Here is a 17,734-nt window from a genome sequence, read left to right as displayed (position 1 = left end):
TATGCTGGGCTGCAAACATGGTCCTAAAAAGAAGCACAACTGCTTCCCACCCTACTAATATTCACAATCATAATTATCTGATGTAGACTAAGGGATTCCAATTGCCCAGTGCTGCTATCAGAATTTCATCTTTCCTCATTAGTATAATGTTTTAATGTTGAGGCCCAGCACAGCTCTTCTCATTCTTACAGTGAGTTAGAAACCAGTGCACATGTTGACAGGGACTCTCATCGCTCCGGCAACCAGCCGCGGCTTTTAATGTTTCTGACAGAAGTATTAATAAAAACAGTAGGAGGTGATGCAAGCTGTCTTACATCCGCTTAGTAAGTGTGTGATGTGTGCAAGTGTGTCCTGTTGTCTTGCAGTGGTTGAGTGCATGAGTCCTGCTGAGCTTCCTGTCAAATGAACACAGTCATTAGCTCTGAAAAATGCACACACATGCACAGACTTAACACACACACATGCAGTAACACACAAAGGGAGACCCACTCATAATTAGCTTGCCAGCGCCAATAGTGTGATTATGACAATAATGTGTGTGGGGAGAAATCAATGGTCTGACATTAGGGCTCTTAGTCAATAAAAGTCCTCCTTTTCTCTCCTTCTTCCCATCATCAGCTAAATCGCTCTCAGACTGATAATGCGTATCTGTCCAGCGCACAGTAAGGAGATAAGGAAACAAGTTTATTGTTATGTATTTAATCTTTGATAACAATAAATTTAACTATTTTTTTTCTGAAATATAGTCATTGTTGGAGACAGTAGGCTGGGTGCCAGTTTGCTTTCACTGTTGGAAACTGCTTCACATGATATAACTCAGTGCAAGATTTCTCTACCATGTCGCTAAGACTCACTCACCTTGACTCTTCTTAAACACTTAAGTGATATTATTCATAGCGTATCCCTGCGTGTGCATTCAGACAAGAGGTTCTGATCACTTATCAGGTTTTCTATTGTGTGTGTGGCAGTGATTAATTCTCCTAATAATGGCCAGGCAGGGCCTTCTCCTCCACGTGTGTGTGTGTGTGTGTGTGTGTCTGGGGGTAAGGAGTCTGATTTGATTAGTATAAATTGTGAGGAGCCTGCGGGTGTGTAAGGGCCCCATATGGTTTTTGGGCGCTATGTCTCAGAGGGCCTGCAGAGGGGCCAACACATGGAGACAGCCAGGTGCATGCACTCGTGGTGAAATGAGGGGAGACAATAGAATTATCCACACATTATCACAATGCAGTTAGCATTAGCTACAACCAGTACTGAAAGCAGCATGTGGGTTCACTTTGGCACTGGATGGAACACACACTGCTGGAAAAAAGGGGGCCGGGCCTGCTAAACCCCATCAATCAGTTCAGATAATGAAGTGTTCAACTGTGTCTTTTTAATAATGATTAAAATATGTGATTAAAATGATCAATCAAATAAGGCCTGAAGTGCCTGTGTTGCTGCCATGTCATGTCCTTAGAGATTGAGCGAGATGGGCGCTGATGTGGATTGTGCTCCTCACATGGGGTTTAATGTATATCTCCTACTCTATGCTCAATGAAATTCAGTTTGAAAGGATTTTACTGGCATGAAAGTTCAAAAGAACAAGTTAATTTCATTTTTATTTCATTTTTATTTATTTAAATGGGACAGTGCAATTTAACATAGTCCAAGTACAAAACATGACACTGATGTAACGCACATACGTTTATAGCTGTTGCTAATTTTCAACAATTGTCCTATGTTGGGCTTACAATCACAATACATACATTGTAAAGTACTTTACACAATAACAGCAGTATGAACATTAATGCAAGAACTCTTTCTCTCTTGCTGTAGGTAATCTCTAAGATATGTGTTGTGATGGTGAGCGGCCTCAGAATCACAGAGGGTTTGCTGCTGTTTGGGCAGGAGAGCCTGCTCTTGTGTGAGGGATTCACCCTCAGCCCTGCTGGAGATGTTTGTTGCAGGAAGCACCACCCCAGCAGGTATAACTGTGCATGTTTACAGTTCTGCACACCATGGATCTTCACTTGTCGGTCATTCATCATCCTGTGTGTCTCTTTCTGCCAGTGTGAGGGATTCCTTTATTTCTACCATGCTAAATAAAGACCTGCCAGCAGCCAGTTGCAAATGCTGGCTGTATGAAGATATCAAGGAGGCACGCTTCATGCGTTTCCTTTTAGAGGTCAGACACCCATACACCTACAGATATCAATCACATTTGATCTTAAACTTCCTCTTCTTACACACATTTTATTTGCTCTTATCTTTGTGGAAAAGCGAATCTGATAGAATTTCTGTTTAAAGTGGGGGAAAATATGCACTTTAAAAAGGCTACTGTCCCTCTCTCTGTAACTGTAAGGATGATGCTATTGAGATCTTCATGAAAAACGGTCACTCAGCCTTCCTGGTATTCCTGAATAAAGACCATGTCTCTGCTTATAAAAGGTAACATATTTATATATACTGGATAATAAGAAAGATTTATTTTCAGCATTCTGATCTTTGTCTTTGGTCTTTTTCTCCCTACAGGTTGAGCAGAGTAGTGCCAGCCTTAAAGGGCAGAGGAGTTGCTGAGGTCATTGCTAATGCCAAGTAAGTGTCATGCGTTTCTTAGAACCACCCATAGGCAATATTTCAACAAATTTCTTTTTAATCATCAGTAGAAACATTAAGCTTACAAAAAATAGTCACAGCTTGATATAATGCACACGCCTATTAAATGCTGTGTGACTGACCTATCATTCCATCCTTTCCTGCTGTTTTGTTTTTTGATAAGTTGACATCAGGAGACCTGCTGGTCATTTGACTTGCACACATTCAAGCTTTTCTCGTAGTCTCCACAAATCCTGATTGACTGTAGCCACTGAGTTTGGTGCCACCAGGCCAGGAAATGCGCTTTTCTTTTTCTTTTCAGACATGCAACTATCTACTCCTTCTGCTTCCCTTCCCCTTCTCCCTTCCGCACCTCCTTTAATAAGCTTTTCCCTCTCTGCTTTACACCTTTTAAGGCAGGTCCTACACAAGCTGCTCTCATGGACCAGATACACATCCTCCTTATGCTCTGACTTTCCCTTCAGTAATGTCTCATCTTTCCTTTGATGGTATGATAGAGGATTTCGTTTCACATTCACCTTGGTGAGGTTGCGTAGGCCTTGCAGAAATTGTGGTAACTTTTTAAAGAGATTATCAAACAGGCCCAATTCTTGAAGATTTTCCAAGGCCACCAAAGTGAGAGGCAGGTCATCAAGCTGATTCATTCCTAGATTGAGACTCTTCAGATTAGTCAGGGAGCCCAGGGTGGAGGGTAAACCTGAAAAGGTTAAGCAGTTGTTGGAGAGGTTTAGGTGTGTAAGTCCCCTATGGTTGCCAATGGACTCGGGCACAGACACTAGCTTGTTACTGTGTAGATCCAGCCATCTGAGTGATGACAAGTCCCCAAAGTTTTCTGGGAGTTTCTCTATGAGGTTGCGGCTCAAGTCCAACTCGTCCACAAAGGTTATCTTGAAGAGGCACTTTGGGAATATGGTTATTCCCATGTTGCTAAGAACGAGTCTACGCCGTCCATCTGGGGTCGTGCGTATAGCCTTCTTTGCAGTTTTGAGGGTCACCTTTGTCCCTTTTGCTTCCTTTCTCTTGGGCATGGTACTGCAATGCACAGAGAATTACTGAACAAGTCGGTTTAAAATTTCAACTTGGCCTCCCTTTTGAGATTATTTCACCAAGAGACCAATTTACAATAATTTATCTAATCTACACCACCACACAGTACTCTAGCAAACAAAAGGGTTGTGAGTTTATGCGTAAAGATGTGAGCGTGTGTGTGCGTTGTGTGAGGCTGATGTGATTTATTCAAATACACGGGCTTATGTAGGCCTCGGGCGGTGGGGAAAGCATGCTCTCTGAGGAATGAGAGCTCGAACAGCGTGTGTGTCTCCATGAGTGTGCATGTATCGCAGTGTTGTGACTGCACTAGTGCGTGCTCACCCAGTGTTGCCCATGGGGGTATTTAAGAGCATGACTCTCTAATTAAGGCTAATGCTGGGGAACAATAGGAGAGAGGCGACACTGGGTAATACAGCAAAAACAAATGAGTGCTGATGCTCCCTCACCATTCAGTGGATTGCGTTGCTTGGCTCTTCTCAGGCAAGAAAAGTGTGTGCGTGTGACATATTGCCATGCAGGTGTGTTGACAGACATGGATGCGCTGTGTGTGTGTGTGTGTGTGTGTGTGTGTGTGTGTGTGTGTGTGTGTGTGTGTGTGTGTGTGCGCAAAGAATCAAATCAGGACTTTGATAAATGATAGTTGGTGAGTGTTGGGAGTGTAATGAGGGCTTCGCTCTTCTCCCCTCCCTGTCTAAAAGAGCAAGGTGTGTGTCTGTTTGTGTCTGTGTTACACCCCAAGGCCCTCTCTCGCCTCATTCATCATCCTCAGGATGAGAGAGGTTATCCACTGGTGCTTGTTCCCATTATAACTCCTATAGAAAACTATTGCATGAAATTATTGCCTGCAATTAGATAACACGTACTGAGCCAAATGCAATGATTGATTTAGTGCAGTTTTACAAAATATTTGGTCAGGAGTTATTGGCGTTCGAAACGGACACACTTTAAGAGGCTCTTGATCATTTGAACTCATTTCCCACGTGCATCCTTATTTCATCTTTGAGTTTCTGTCTGTACTGTACTTTTAAGACTTTCATCCGCAGTTTGTTTTAGGTGCAATATGCCTTTAATTGCCAAGCCAAATGAAAGGACGGACAACAAGAAGCAACTAATCCTTACAGTACTTACAATTTAACAACAAAAAAAGCATGGCAGTACATCATATTGATCATAGGTCTCACTTGTAAATGAGACATTGAGTCTCAATGGGGCCACCTGTATAAATAAAGGTATTCGTCTAACAGTTTACAGTTTATAATTTTAAGGGTGTATAATGTCAAAACATAAATAACGTATACATACCATGCTAATGCTAACATATAATTCTAGTTGTCTGACTTTTATTGAAATGTTTTAAGTATAACAACTTTAACTAAAATAGTGTTTTCTGTGTTAGTGTTAGTCTAAGTTTGTTGTTGTTGTCTTGCTTCATGATCATCACTTGTTTCTGACCTGTGTGGCTATATAAGATTTCTCTTTTAAGTTCTAAATTTAGACAACAGTAGGTTATTTGTAAGGATAGCTTTAGAGCTTGGACTTGTACCACTTATTATCAAAATGGATGAAGGCAGGCACTTACCATATTTTTCCCTTTGGATTGTTGTTAATCAAGTGAAGAGCATTCCTTAAGCTTCTGTGAACTGGTTGCTCATCTCACAGTCTCTCACTTCTGTGCAAAAAACAAAACACGTTTTATTGAGATGCAACACCTTCAAAGTACATTTACAATGATCAGTACAATTTGGTTGGTATGTGAAAGTTTTTGTGATTAAATGACAAGGAAAGACCATTCTTCTATATCAAAATTTTCCTTGCCTTCCTGATCTGAACGGGGATAGTTGAGGTTCTTCTTGTTTTATAACGTTACTTAGCAACTGGGCTGCTTGGCGCCTGGACTTTATTGCCCTGTCACTAGTCCACAGAGGAAGAGAGGAGATTTCAGGAGCAGTTGATCACTTTCCTTATTTAGATTAAGCACATTTAGGCAGGAGTATAATACTGAATAAAATGTTTAGTCACACTGTTATTAAGTATCTATTTTCTCAAGCCAGTCACACACTTTCTTGTAATTAGAGATAAGCAAACTGGTTTAGTTTCTTAAAAAGCAGCTTTTATTGTAGTGCCTGAAGAAATGGGGCAAATTCAGCATGTCTGTTCAAACATCAGTATCACCTGATATGGATCTGTCTGGAAATAAGCTGACATTTAGCAGTGAACAGCTAAAAGACTTTAAACAGTTGTTACTTTTTGTGACTTTTTTGTTTCCTTCTCGCAAAGAGTGGAATCAGAACCTAAACAGGACAAATTGACCTGTCAGCATTGATATTTCCCAGTCAGTTATAAAAAATAACTATACAACAATACAATACCTAAATAAAGTAAAAACAGCTGACACCAAGTTAGATATTAACCGTTGTTTCTCATTGCTGGGAAACAGGAATTTCACAAGATGATGGTGCCCCTGTTGTCCAAGTAATCATCAACTTCTGTTAGGGAAAAATGGTGCCACATGTCAAAACATGCCCTTCAAGTCATCAAATCTTCTTTCAAACATTCCAGTTTGCTGAAGTAGCTCCAAGTCAAAGAACCTAGTCTTAATTACCTCGTTTCCTCATCATGTGCTATATCCTTCACATGTCTGCTCACTATTTATGCTACATACTGTAGCTCACATCAGCCCCTTAACTGCTCCTGCAGCTGTGTACACACACTCTGTTTTCCAAGTTCGCTCACTCACCTCAGCTACGCTGCTGTTGCTGAACTCTGCTGTGCATACATTTAAACTGTGGTTGCTAGGCAACAAAGCAAGCAGGAAAACTTTGTGTTGATAGGCACTGCTCAGTGATCAGCTTCTGTTGCTAATTCAAAGTATTTTCTCTTGTTGTGCTTTAGAAAGACTCCTGTGGTTGAAAAGACGGCCCTTGTTAAATGGCAGGTAATGCATGTTACGAAGTTGTTTGTGCTCACAGATTGTTTTGGGAAGACATCCATTGCCAATGTTGAAGGAGCAGCCAACAAAGTTGAATAAATGGCATTGATGTAATCCACTTTATTCTGAATTGACTTGTTTCTAAGTTGTTTTTTTTTCTTGTCTGTCCTTTAGAAGGGGGAGATAAGTAACTTTGAGTACTTGATGCATTTGAATACGATTGCTGGGAGGACATACAATGACTTGATGCAGTATCCGGTTTTCCCCTGGATCATTGCTGACTACAAGTCAGAGGTAAACCTTACACATGACGTCTCTGTCTTAAATATTGTCTCAAACTGTGGTTTTTCAAGAGTCCACAACCAGAAGCTAACGGGTCTGCAAAAGATTTGCTCTAAATTGTAACAATTTACTCTATCAATCAAAAGTGCATCAATGAAGATGGGGATTGTTAATTCTAATTTTAAAAAAGCATTTTGTGTCCATTTTTATCCTTCCCTGCTGTAACTGCAACATGTCACATCAGGTGTCACTCATTTCTCTCAGGGTGAAACAAATCCTTCCTGCTGCTCTGTAGCTTGGCTTAGCAAGCTATCCGGTGAGCCTGGAGAAATTTCAGTCGGCCCAAGTAATACCAAGTCCAGCTAAATTGGTCCAATAAATGTAACGAGATCCTTTGAGGGAGGTGGGGACAAAGATGTGTCAAATGTATGATTTATCTGTGTCCTTCACAGATTCTTGATTTGTCAAATCCTGCAACGTTCCGGGATTTGTCCAAGCCGATGGGAGCTCAAACAGAGAAAAGGAAACGGATGTTTATCCAGAGATACGAAGAAGTTGAAGGCAAAGAGAGTGAAGGTATCCATTTGGCTCAATTTTATTTACTTGTACTGCTTTATTCATGTCACTGTTAGTATCTTTAAAGTGATTTTCTCTAACAGACCTGACAGCACAATGCCACTACTGTACCCACTACTCCTCGGCCATTATTGTGGCATCCTTCCTTGTCAGGATGGAGCCATTTTCGCACACCTTCCAGGCGCTACAGGTGAGTCCAATAACAGAAATTTAACAAAATACTATTTGCATGTAGGAAAAAGTAGACCTTGTTACTGACATGTCTGTAAAAGTGGTTTAGATTAAAGATGATGACACACAAAGTATAAAATTCAAGACTTTTCATTTGGCAGTCACATTTTTGCCAGTTAGGCATCATAACTTCACATTATTATTAAAGTCCAGAATTTGACCAATTGGAGCAACTCTAGCAGCAAAAAGAAATATTAACCATTTTGCAGAGGTTCATGTCATTGCTGTGGAGTGCTGTGGCTCATAAGACTGAAAACATGCAAAATTTGTTGTGGTTGATAAGGTTACAGCATAAATGAGATCATTAAAGAAGTTTTGTCTTAATTTGTCAGATGAAATGACGGGGAAAGTTGTGTTCAGTATGTTTTAGTAACCCACAGGGCTTTCTGCAAACCCTGTGCTTTCGATGCCCACTGGCATTCATCACATTGTCATTTTTTTTAAATGTAATCTTGCTATTAATATGAAACTAATGTGAGCTATTTTCAGCTGTCCAGATCCCATTTTAATGCTGTTTTTGGTACAAAAACAGATTATAAGGACATTTTAATATGTATGCAAATAATTACACATAGCGTCCAAAAGAAGCCAGTGGAAATAGCCACAGATGTTACCAATTTACAACACAGCATCCAGTTGATTATAATGAAAAGGCATGCATATTTGATAGTCAGAATAAAACAATAAAGATGTTGAATTAGGAAGCCTTTTTGTCTTCTGAAGCACATAATGGGTGTGTAGTAATATCCATAACTGGATTTACATCTCTAACCCAGTTTACCAGTATATATGCTATTTTCATTCATTGAGGTAATTGTTTTACTCTAAATTACATTCACTCTCATGAGATTCGCATCACAGATGATGGAATTTTACAGAAAGATGAAAAGCTTTCTTCTAATGGTAGCAAATATTCTGTGCTTACATAATACAATAAAGAACATAAAATATGATTCTCTGCACTGTATCAGGCAGACTGCTTTATTAATATGCCCAAAGAAAAGTTTATCTCAGTGATGTTCTGCGGGTCTGACAGGGTTTTGTCTGCTCTCCTCACAGGGAGGGTTTGATATCCCAGAGCGGATGTTTTACAGTATAAAGAAAGAGTGGGAGTCTGCCTCAAGAGACAACATGGGGGACGTCAGAGAGCTGATCCCGGAGTTCTTCTACCTGCCAGACTTCCTGATCAACTCCAACCAAATCCAGCTAGGTCAGCTTTTTGAATCCTCTGTGTACCTAATGTTCGTAAATGAAAACAAAAGAATGTAAAGTGATTAATTCAGACTTCCCTACCCTGTCTCTTGTTTTTTTGTTTTGTTTGTTTTGTTTCTGCGAGGTCAGAATGTGTACTGTATGTCCTCAGTCATATATGCTACATACAATCAGCAGTCACTTTATCAGGTGTACCTTGCTAGTAAAGGGTTGGACCTCTTTTGCCTTCTGTGCTGCCTTCATCATGGCATACATTCAACAAGGTGCTGACCTTGTTGAAAACACCAAATATTGACATGAAGTTGCTGCACAATTGTTTGCTGCCCATCCTGTTCTGGTGACGTTTGACTACAGTCTGTGTGCCCACATACACCCAATTGCTATCATGTCATTGGCTTTTTGCATATTTGCATTAATAAGCAATTGAACAGGTATATCTAATGAAATGGCCAGTGTATTTTCATCATGTTGGTGATTAAGCAATGATTCAAATGAGAGGAACTCCATGTGGAGTTATGTCCTGATTGGATTCTGAAGCACTCTATGTTAATTTGCATATGAGTGATCAACGATATTGCAGAATTTGCTATAACTATTCTTCTAAGCTTCTGGATAATAAGCTGCATAAGTGATAACAGATATGAAGCATCCAAAGAAATGGTGTGAAATTTAATCAAATCATTTCTTTATAATTCTTTTGTTGCTTAACTGATGAACTAATTAGCTTAATTTGAATGAAAGACGATACAGTAGAAACTGCACATGTATCCCACAGATTGACTGATTAGGTTTTGCATACATTTGTTCATGGTAATGAGGGAGCATATAACAGATCACACCACAGTGGTTTGCTGGAGTGTTCGTTGGCCATCAATGAAGGTGTGGCACAGAATAATAAGCTATATTAATCTCTGGCCTGTTCCTATTACAGTCATGTCGTTGGTCTTTCTTTATTTGGCAATAAAAATATATAGTATGCCACATGAGGATACCACTTTTTTCCCTTTATTTTTTTTTAATCAGAAAGGCCTTAAACATTTGCAAAGCCAATTTGATTGTATATTGTTTCTTGGCACATTTTCGCCAGTTGGTGTCAGTCAGTGTAATTGCATGAAGCCGTTGGCAATATTGTGAATGGCATTATTCAAGTGTTAATGCATGTATATGTGTGTCTCTGCACACAAATGACACGCAAACAAAAACGGTATTTACTAATTAAAACACTGCTTCACCCATGTCACCAGTGGCTCCTCTTGATTTCTTTTTCCTACACAGTTCACGTAGTCAATAATGCATATGTGTGTCTTTTTAGGCTGTATGGAAGATGGCACAGCTCTGGGAGATGTCGAGCTACCTCCATGGGCAAAAGGTGACCCCCAGGAGTTCATTAGAATCCATCGAGAGGTCAGTGACACCTAGACTTTCCCCTCCAAACCGCTAGCCTGGCCTGTTGTGTACTCTGACTTATTTACCCACAACACCTAATAATGATAGTCATTACCGGCTGATGTATACAGAAGATTCACTGTATTAAGTATCTCCGCACATACATTCACTACATGTGTGGCACTGTAATAGTGTAGGTTGCAGTTTGTTGTTCATATCACAGATGTTGGTCAGTTCAGTAAATTCTCAGAAGGCAGTTTTGTCTCGCTGAGTTTGGTTCAGTTATGTTCTTGTGGTACTAACTGTTAGTCAAGTATAATGACCAGTTGTTTTCCTATACAGAAGATGCATAAAAAGGCATTTATCTGAAGCTTAGATGACAGACAATACAGGACAACAAGCCTATTTAACAGGATTCGGGGAACACATACGACTCTCTCTTTTTCATAATGTCATTATTTCTGCCAGTTGTTGATTGGTTGAATATTCTCACTATCTTTCTTCTTTTTTTCCCAGCTTACCCTCATCTATCCCTCTGTGGGGTTATTGTACCCGTCTGTTCATTTTCTTTCTGTTTCTACATGATGACCCTCCCTTTTTCCATTCCTGGGGCATATGTGATGGTTATCACTCTGTAATCTACTGAACTACTCTTATTGCCTACCATTCTCATAAAATTAGTGACTTTAGAAGATTTTTTTTTTCTTCCACAGACAAATTAACTCAGGACAATATATCCTTGTTATGATACTTTTTTTCTTTTTTTCCACCTTTCTGTTCATCCAGGACGTGTTTATTAAAATGTGGCGCTAGGATATAGCTGGTCATAATGCCCACTTTTCCTCATTAACTCTTCAAAACCAATCTCTGGCTAATTCAACCCAAATCATTCTTTAATTGTAACATGAAGATATGCTCATAACACAGCTGTTCGGTCTCTTGCTGTCCTGGACTTCTAAATTGACTTTTGGAAGGAATTGTAGGGTACCTTAATAATTTGATTGGCTGTACAGTCTTAGAAGTTTTGTGCATTGGTGTCATATTAGCAGTTTGACTGATGGTTTGGGGACCACAATAATAACGAGTGCTAAACACTGCTGGGTTTTTTTTTGTTTTGTTTTTTTTTAAAAGACTGTTGTATGCATGTTTTAATAGCTTTATAATATTATGTGACTAGATGGCTTTAGTTTGTGCAACAATCTCCTGCTCTGTTTGCTTTAGGCACTGGAAAGTGACTATGTGAGCGCCAACCTACACCTGTGGATCGATCTGATTTTTGGATATCGGCAACGAGGTCAAGCTGCAATAGAAAGTGTGAACACGTTCCACCCTTACTTTTACCCCCAGAAACGCTGGCAGGACACTAAAGACCCTGTCATCAAGAGCACAATCTTGGGATATGTCAGCAACTTTGGACAAGTTCCCAAACAGGTTTAAAAAAAAAAATGATGATAATAATAATGTGACGATGAATTAGTGTAATTGGAGTATATTTACTGTATTATGTATTTCCCATAGCTCTTCATCAAGCCCCATCCGCCTCGCAGTGGCTCTAAGAAAGAAGGGTCATCAACACATCAGCCAACTCCATTTTATTTCAAACTGGATAAGCTAAAGACTCCTGCGCAACCATTCAGAGGTATAACTAAACACAAAGATGTTCAGAGAATATGAAACATATCTTAGAGAATTTCTGGCTTCCTGCCCCTCAAAAGCTTTTTTCCCCCTTCTTTGCTTTTCCTTTCTTTTCTTTCTTCCTTAAAATAAAAAATCTTTATTGTAAGCTGCTTTGTTGCTACAGGCCTTGGTTTCATATTTGGTGTAATTGCGGCAAAACTGTCAAACTATTCTAGTCTTCAAACTATGGTATAAGATAAAAACAAATCTTAATACAGCCTCATGAATGATACACATTAAACACTTTTATGCTGAGTAAACTAAATTGAATCAATTATAGTGATCTTCGTTGTTTTGCATTGTTCCACCTTTATTTTATTCCCTACTATTTGATGTTGGTTATTATACACCGGATGTGCCCAAATCTTAGGGGAATCATTGAAATGGAGTGAGAATGCCCATAGATTAATTTACACTACAGAAAGATAGAAGCTATCTGTTAGAGCTACAATATGGAGATGACTCTGCTGCTGAGCCCTACTTAATAATCGGAATATCCCTATAGGCCCACTGAGGGATAGGAGATGAATCTGCGAATGCTCAGGGAGAGATTCCTGCATATTACATTTCATATTAAATCTTAGAGTGTCTGATCTGATCAATAAGCAGATAGAGATGAATAGGACGAGGAACACTAAGAACGAATGCAGACAGAGCTTCTTTCTGGGGATTATAGAAGCAGAACTGGCAATCGGATGTAATGATTTTGCCTCTTCCTGCATGAATAGGTCAGTTACAAGCGCAATCACTGCCTTACCCCCAGATGCAGGTGCCCCCTAGGACCAAGCCTCAGCTCGTAACCATGAGGATGGCTGTTTTAATTGCCCAGTTTTTCTGTTCTCTCTTTAATGAAACACTTTACAAGTTTACTGAGATACGAAACTCTTTAATATGATATTTTTGAAGAGCTATTATCTTTATTACAGGTACACGTAATATAGAAAAAGGTCATTTTCTTTACTACTTTTTTTCTTTTCTTTTTTTTAAGACTATAACATTTTTGTGTTGGGTTTGACAAGTTATATATACTGTTCTAAATATTACTGTAGAGCTGTCAAGAGGCCCGGTAGGTCAGATACTGTGCTTGGAAAAAGAGGTCTTGGTTCTGGAGAAAAACCAGCTCCTCCTGTCACCGCTACGGTGCTGCTTCTTCAGCTGGGGATTTCCTGACAACAGTTGTGCCTTTGGAAACCATGCCACAGAAAAGGTATTATGTAATGTCAATGCATTTTACACATTTCCATAACTAGTTGATTGAAGTTGATGCTCATTAAACTTGAGCTCAGATTTTATCATAATATAGTGTAATTCTAAACACTATGTATGTCGACTTGTAGACGTTTGCAGTGTGTGAGAGTTTATGTGACTGGGGAGACATATTGTGCGCCGCCTGTCCCAATGTGACCACCGTCATCACTGCAGGAACCAGCACTGTCGTTTGTGTGTGGGATGTGGCAGTCACTAAGGATAAACTCACTCACATGAAACTCAGACAGGTTTGTCTGTCCAAATGTTTGTATGCTCTTGAAATGTAACAGTATTGTTGACAACTTATTTGCAACACACACGCACTAATACTGACCCCACTGTCCTTCACAGCCGTTATATGGTCATACGGATGCAGTGGTGTGTCTCGCTGTGTCTGAGGTCCACAGCATAATAGTGAGCGGCTCTCATGACCTCACCTGTATCCTGTGGGACTTGGAAGAGCTAAGTTATATCACTCAGTTAGCTGGACACACAACCATCGTCTCTGCACTGGCTATCAATGATCTAACTGTAAGTCCACCTTCTGGGTCCCCTTCTTTCCACTGCTCTGTCTCTCCTGCTCTTTTCCTCCTGTCCTTTGAATTTTTTGGCTCACTGTCATCACATTGTTCCTTTTCACTCATCTCGCAGCATGAGGAAGGGAGGGTTCTCACTGTTAACAGCATGAATATCCTGTTTGTGTGTGTTCTTCTCCTTTTGTTCCCTCTTTCTGTCTGTATGTCTGCACACCTGAACGTCAACACTATGTTAATATGTCCAAGGGAGAGATTGTGTCATGTGCTGGACCGCAACTCTACCTGTGGACCATGAAGGGCCAGCTGTTGACCTGCACTGACACTTCCTGTGGGCCTCAGTCAAACATCCTGTGCATCAGCTTTACACAGAGACACGAGTGGGATTCCAGGAATGTCATCATCACAGGCTGTGAGGATGGCATTATACGGGTGAGTTTTGTTTTAGTTTTTTCATGCAGGTAAATAACATAATGGTTGTGTGTATGATGTAGAATGTTTTTTGTTGTTTTTGTTGTTAATGCTATCACAATTCTCTATAGCTCCTAATAGATCAGTGGGAGTGTTTCTGTACAGTATTCAACTGTGGCAGTCATTACTTTGGTTTTAGCCTTGCTGGTACCAGCTTGGGTGTCCATCAAAGTATTAATAACAGTATATGAGTTGTGTGCAGTGTGTGACTGTTTTTTGCTTAAGATTAATATAAGCATGTGTTGCCTTTCTGCAATCAAAGCTGCAAACAGTAAATTGTGCTTCACTTTGGAGTGGGTGCCCATGCCACGTGGACAGCACGCACACATAAACAGAATTATTACGGTGTGTGTGTGTGTGTGTGCATATGTGCATGCATGTTGGTGCATATATGAGTGTATTTGTTATTATCTTGAATTATATTTATGATTTTGTTACTCGTTATGTGTCTCTCATACAGATATGGCGGGCAGAGTACACCAGAACACAATTACCTGCCCCTCCAGAAGAGCCTGTGTCCCCAGGGCAAGACCAAACAGAGAGAGACGGTAATGGCAGAACGATGGGATATACATGCAGGTGTTGTGTTCATAATAAAATGAATAAGAGTGGTCGACAATAACAAAACTGTGAAACCAATTGAAAAGCAACTGCACACAAAGACCATCATTATTTATAGTGTTTAAAAAAAAAAAATAAAAAAAAGAAGACGACGAAAGAACCATTGCTATCTAATTAGATAAATTCTTAAGTGAGATGATTATTTTTAACCGCTCATCTCAGAGCTAGACAGTGTGGTTTCCAGATGAGAGCTTGTAATGTTCATCCTATCCCTCACTAGCATTAGGGCTAGCAGGAATTATGTTGTTATAAAGTTATTAAACATAGAGGCAGTAAACACTGATGAGTAATTTTGCTGACGTGTGTGAGCGTGTATAATTTAGAAAGCAATAATACCCAGATCCAATTTGGCATACGTTGGTTACAGCCTCGCGTCACCTCATAGGAGTATTATGCTTTCCAATTACATTGAGACAAGTTTTTACGTAACACTGAAGCATTTATATTTGAGGGCTTTTTCTCCCTTTTGCAGCCTGCTGACTGCAGATGGACACATGCTTAATACACTCTGAATTTTTTTTTTTTGGTTTTTGGGGTGGGGAGGACCACTGAGGTTCTGATTTCAGGCGGGGTGGACAACTGCCTTGTAATTCACTATTAAGTAGATGCTAATGTATTCTCACGAATCCACAGTGAGCAACTCCAGCCAGGCTAAAGGCTGGGAGAGACATCTGGTGTTACATCAAGAGCTGAACAGAAGTCAAGCTGTGTCACAGCGGCGCTACAAAAATAATCCAGCCATCACAGCGCTGGCTATGTCCAGGTACAGTAAATAAAAAGCACCCACTCATAGGAATGCCAGCTGGGGTTTAGTTTCTGTTTATTACTGTACTTTAAACTTTATTCATCTCTGTGTTCGAAGAAAAATAGTATGAGTTTATATTTAATTATATGCAGTATTTGAAAGCTTCTAATTCTCTTTGTATGTATATCACTGCATGCTTTACAGCACAACACTGCATTTCCCTTGCTGTATTCTTTGCAGGACTCATGCTACTCTGTTGGCAGGCGATGCCTGGGGCCAAGTTTTCACCTGGACGTGTGAGTGAAAACACAATTTCTGCACGCCCTTTATCCTCCCAGAGAGACTCTGATGGGAAATTCATTAGTATCTCAGGTCTGACTGCAGCTGAGCAGCAGAAGTGCTGTGTGTGTGTGTGTGTGTGTGTGTGTGTGTGTGTGTGTGTGTGTGTGTGTGTGTGTGTGTGCGCTCAGAAAACAGTGTTACAACATTTGATGCATTTAGACGAAACATGACTTTTACCTTCTACACAAATATTTAATTTTGTATTTTTCTGTGTGTAAATACAGAATTTCAGTATATTTGAATAAAATTATTGATAGACACTTGCCAAAACCTTTTTCTGCTGGTCTCCTTGATTTTTGACTGAATTCTGTGTTGGATTTAATTGAATTTAATTCGAGTTAAACCAGAAGGACACTGGCTAAATTTTTCCAGAGTTGGTGGAAGGATACGGATGAGAGAAACACTCATACAGTCATTTAAATGGACCCTTACTGCTTTAGCAGAGCTTTCTAGGGCCCACAGCAGAAGCCTGTGGTTGAAATGGGCACTGCTAAACTGAACATGAGAAGGAGTGTATGAATGATGACCAGGGGCATGTGCGCTTCATAAACTGTTCCTGAGAAATGCAGCTTTTTCACTTAAACATCTCTGAGAAAAACTGGAAGTCAAGCAAACACTGTTGTGAAGAGACAAATAAGTCGGCGTTTAATCAAGTAAGCGTTGTAATGTTTTGGTCTGGTAAATGTTCGTGGTAAGAAAAATTCAGGCTGTTTAGTTTGATGTGAATAGTTTGCTGGCTTTACTATTTTGAGTTTCACAATGTGCTTTCATTTTGCTTTGTAATACGGTATTTATGAGGGTTTTTTTGGACAGCCCATTTTGTACCACTTAAATTTTGCACCGCCTTAAATTTTCTGTGATCATATTATGTCTATAATGGGTGATTTTCTCTCTCTCTCTCTCTGTGTGTGTGTGTGTGTGTGTGTGTGTGTGTGTGTGTGTGTGTGTGTGTGTGTCCGTGTCCAAAGATATTAGAGACCAAATAAACAGTATCTGACAAATTTCACAAGATGTGGTATGAAACTCGTCCCAACTTGCAGATGAAAAGTGTAATAGCAACATTATCACACTTGCACTCCAGTGAATAAGTGGGCATGTTAGGCTGTTGATTGTGGAGGTTTGTTTGCTTTCTGTTTCCTACTTGCTCTCTCATGCACATGCGCCACTCCTCTCTATCATAAAGGAAGAGGTCTCTCTCTTTAACCTTTGTGTGTGTGGCTAATTGTGCTAAGTGGAGTAGCTTAATAGAGTGGAAAATAGTCCTCATAATTTTCCCAGAGAGCTAGCAGTGACCTTCTCTAAAGACAACGGCTATCTCCATTCTCTCTACATCGCTGGTTTTATGATATGAAATGTCAAACCATTGGGTTCCTCAGAATAATTAAATCAAATAAATTATTGCACCTAGGCAGAACCATCTTGTAGCCTAACCCAATTATAATGCACTGTAAAGCTAATTATTAACCATGATTACAATTAGTCTAATTTGAATAAATGTAGTCATTAGTGGGTTCATTGTAGTCAGTGAGTATGAACTGTGGGGGATGATGGTCTCTCTCAATCTCTCCCACTCACCAAGGGAAAGGTGTGGATTTGCATCATTCTCTTCCTCCATCTTCATCCCATTTTTCACACAGTGACCTTCACAAAATGGCCTGCACCCTTCACCTTTCCTGAGCTTTATGTCTGCTGCTTCTAAGATTTATATTTGCTATTTATGCTTGTGCCACAGTGAGTACACTTTGAAATTAGAGGCACTTTGTGCTGTTTCTATTCTTTCTACTATTTTATTAGGAATCATGCATGTTTATTGTTGATGGATGAGAAGATTGA

General features: G+C 39.8%; 2 protein-coding genes across 8 annotated transcripts in view; one reads left to right on the top strand and one right to left on the bottom strand.

Moving 5' to 3' along the window:
• wdfy4 (WDFY family member 4) overlaps window positions 1–16,171 on the top strand; it is a 38,469-nt gene extending 22,298 nt beyond the window's left edge. For 2 of the 3 annotated variants that reach the window (XM_026189275.2, XM_026189274.2), the window contains exons 47-65: window positions 1,819–1,967; window positions 2,053–2,167; window positions 2,345–2,430; window positions 2,515–2,577; window positions 6,541–6,583; window positions 6,752–6,871; window positions 7,312–7,435; window positions 7,519–7,625; window positions 8,726–8,876; window positions 10,191–10,282; window positions 11,486–11,695; window positions 11,783–11,903; window positions 12,991–13,148; window positions 13,279–13,437; window positions 13,541–13,720; window positions 13,972–14,154; window positions 14,654–14,741; window positions 15,448–15,577; window positions 15,800–16,171. In XM_026189275.2, coding sequence (XP_026045060.2) covers window positions 1,819–1,967; window positions 2,053–2,167; window positions 2,345–2,430; window positions 2,515–2,577; window positions 6,541–6,583; window positions 6,752–6,871; window positions 7,312–7,435; window positions 7,519–7,625; window positions 8,726–8,876; window positions 10,191–10,282; window positions 11,486–11,695; window positions 11,783–11,903; window positions 12,991–13,148; window positions 13,279–13,437; window positions 13,541–13,720; window positions 13,972–14,154; window positions 14,654–14,741; window positions 15,448–15,577; window positions 15,800–15,863 — 2,343 coding nt within the window. In that variant the 3' untranslated portion in view covers window positions 15,864–16,171. Of the gene's footprint in view, window positions 1–1,818; window positions 1,968–2,052; window positions 2,168–2,344; window positions 2,431–2,514; window positions 2,578–6,540; window positions 6,584–6,751; window positions 6,872–7,311; window positions 7,436–7,518; window positions 7,626–8,725; window positions 8,877–10,190; window positions 10,283–11,485; window positions 11,696–11,782; window positions 11,904–12,990; window positions 13,149–13,278; window positions 13,438–13,540; window positions 13,721–13,971; window positions 14,155–14,653; window positions 14,773–15,447; window positions 15,578–15,799 lie in introns of all 3 variants that reach the window. The other variant, XR_013900833.1, reaches the window with a different exon arrangement.
• lrrc18a (leucine rich repeat containing 18a) lies at window positions 2,569–6,439 on the bottom strand. 5 transcript variants are annotated; one of them, XM_080287541.1, is made up of 5 exons: window positions 6,251–6,388; window positions 6,060–6,134; window positions 5,464–5,559; window positions 5,228–5,317; window positions 2,569–3,630 (listed from the first exon to the last, which is right to left on the bottom strand). In XM_080287541.1, the coding sequence occupies exon 5, from the start codon at window positions 3,624–3,626 to the stop codon at window positions 2,784–2,786; it is 843 nt and encodes a 280-aa protein (XP_080143667.1). In that variant the 5' UTR covers window positions 3,627–3,630; window positions 5,228–5,317; window positions 5,464–5,559; window positions 6,060–6,134; window positions 6,251–6,388; the 3' UTR covers window positions 2,569–2,783. The 5 variants fall into 5 exon arrangements, with proteins under 5 accessions (XP_080143667.1, XP_080143668.1, XP_080143666.1 ...); XM_080287542.1 differs by lacking the exon at window positions 6,060–6,134 and having other exon boundaries at window positions 6,386–6,439; XM_080287540.1 differs by lacking the exon at window positions 6,060–6,134.
• Window positions 16,172–17,734: the final 1,563 nt, after the last annotated feature.

Source organism: Astatotilapia calliptera, chromosome 13, assembly GCF_964374335.1.
Source record: "Astatotilapia calliptera chromosome 13, fAstCal68.1, whole genome shotgun sequence".
In the NCBI taxonomy this organism is placed as follows: Eukaryota; Metazoa; Chordata; class Actinopteri; order Cichliformes; family Cichlidae; genus Astatotilapia; species Astatotilapia calliptera.
The sequence above is the reverse complement of the archived record's forward strand: the minus strand, read 5'-3'. Positions and strand labels throughout refer to the sequence as shown.

Bases quoted from the DNA above. Each gene is read 5' to 3' on its own strand.
- lrrc18a (XM_080287542.1), bottom strand. From the start codon at position 3,626: ATGCCCAAGAGAAAGGAAGCAAAAGGGACAAAGGTGACCCTCAAAACT.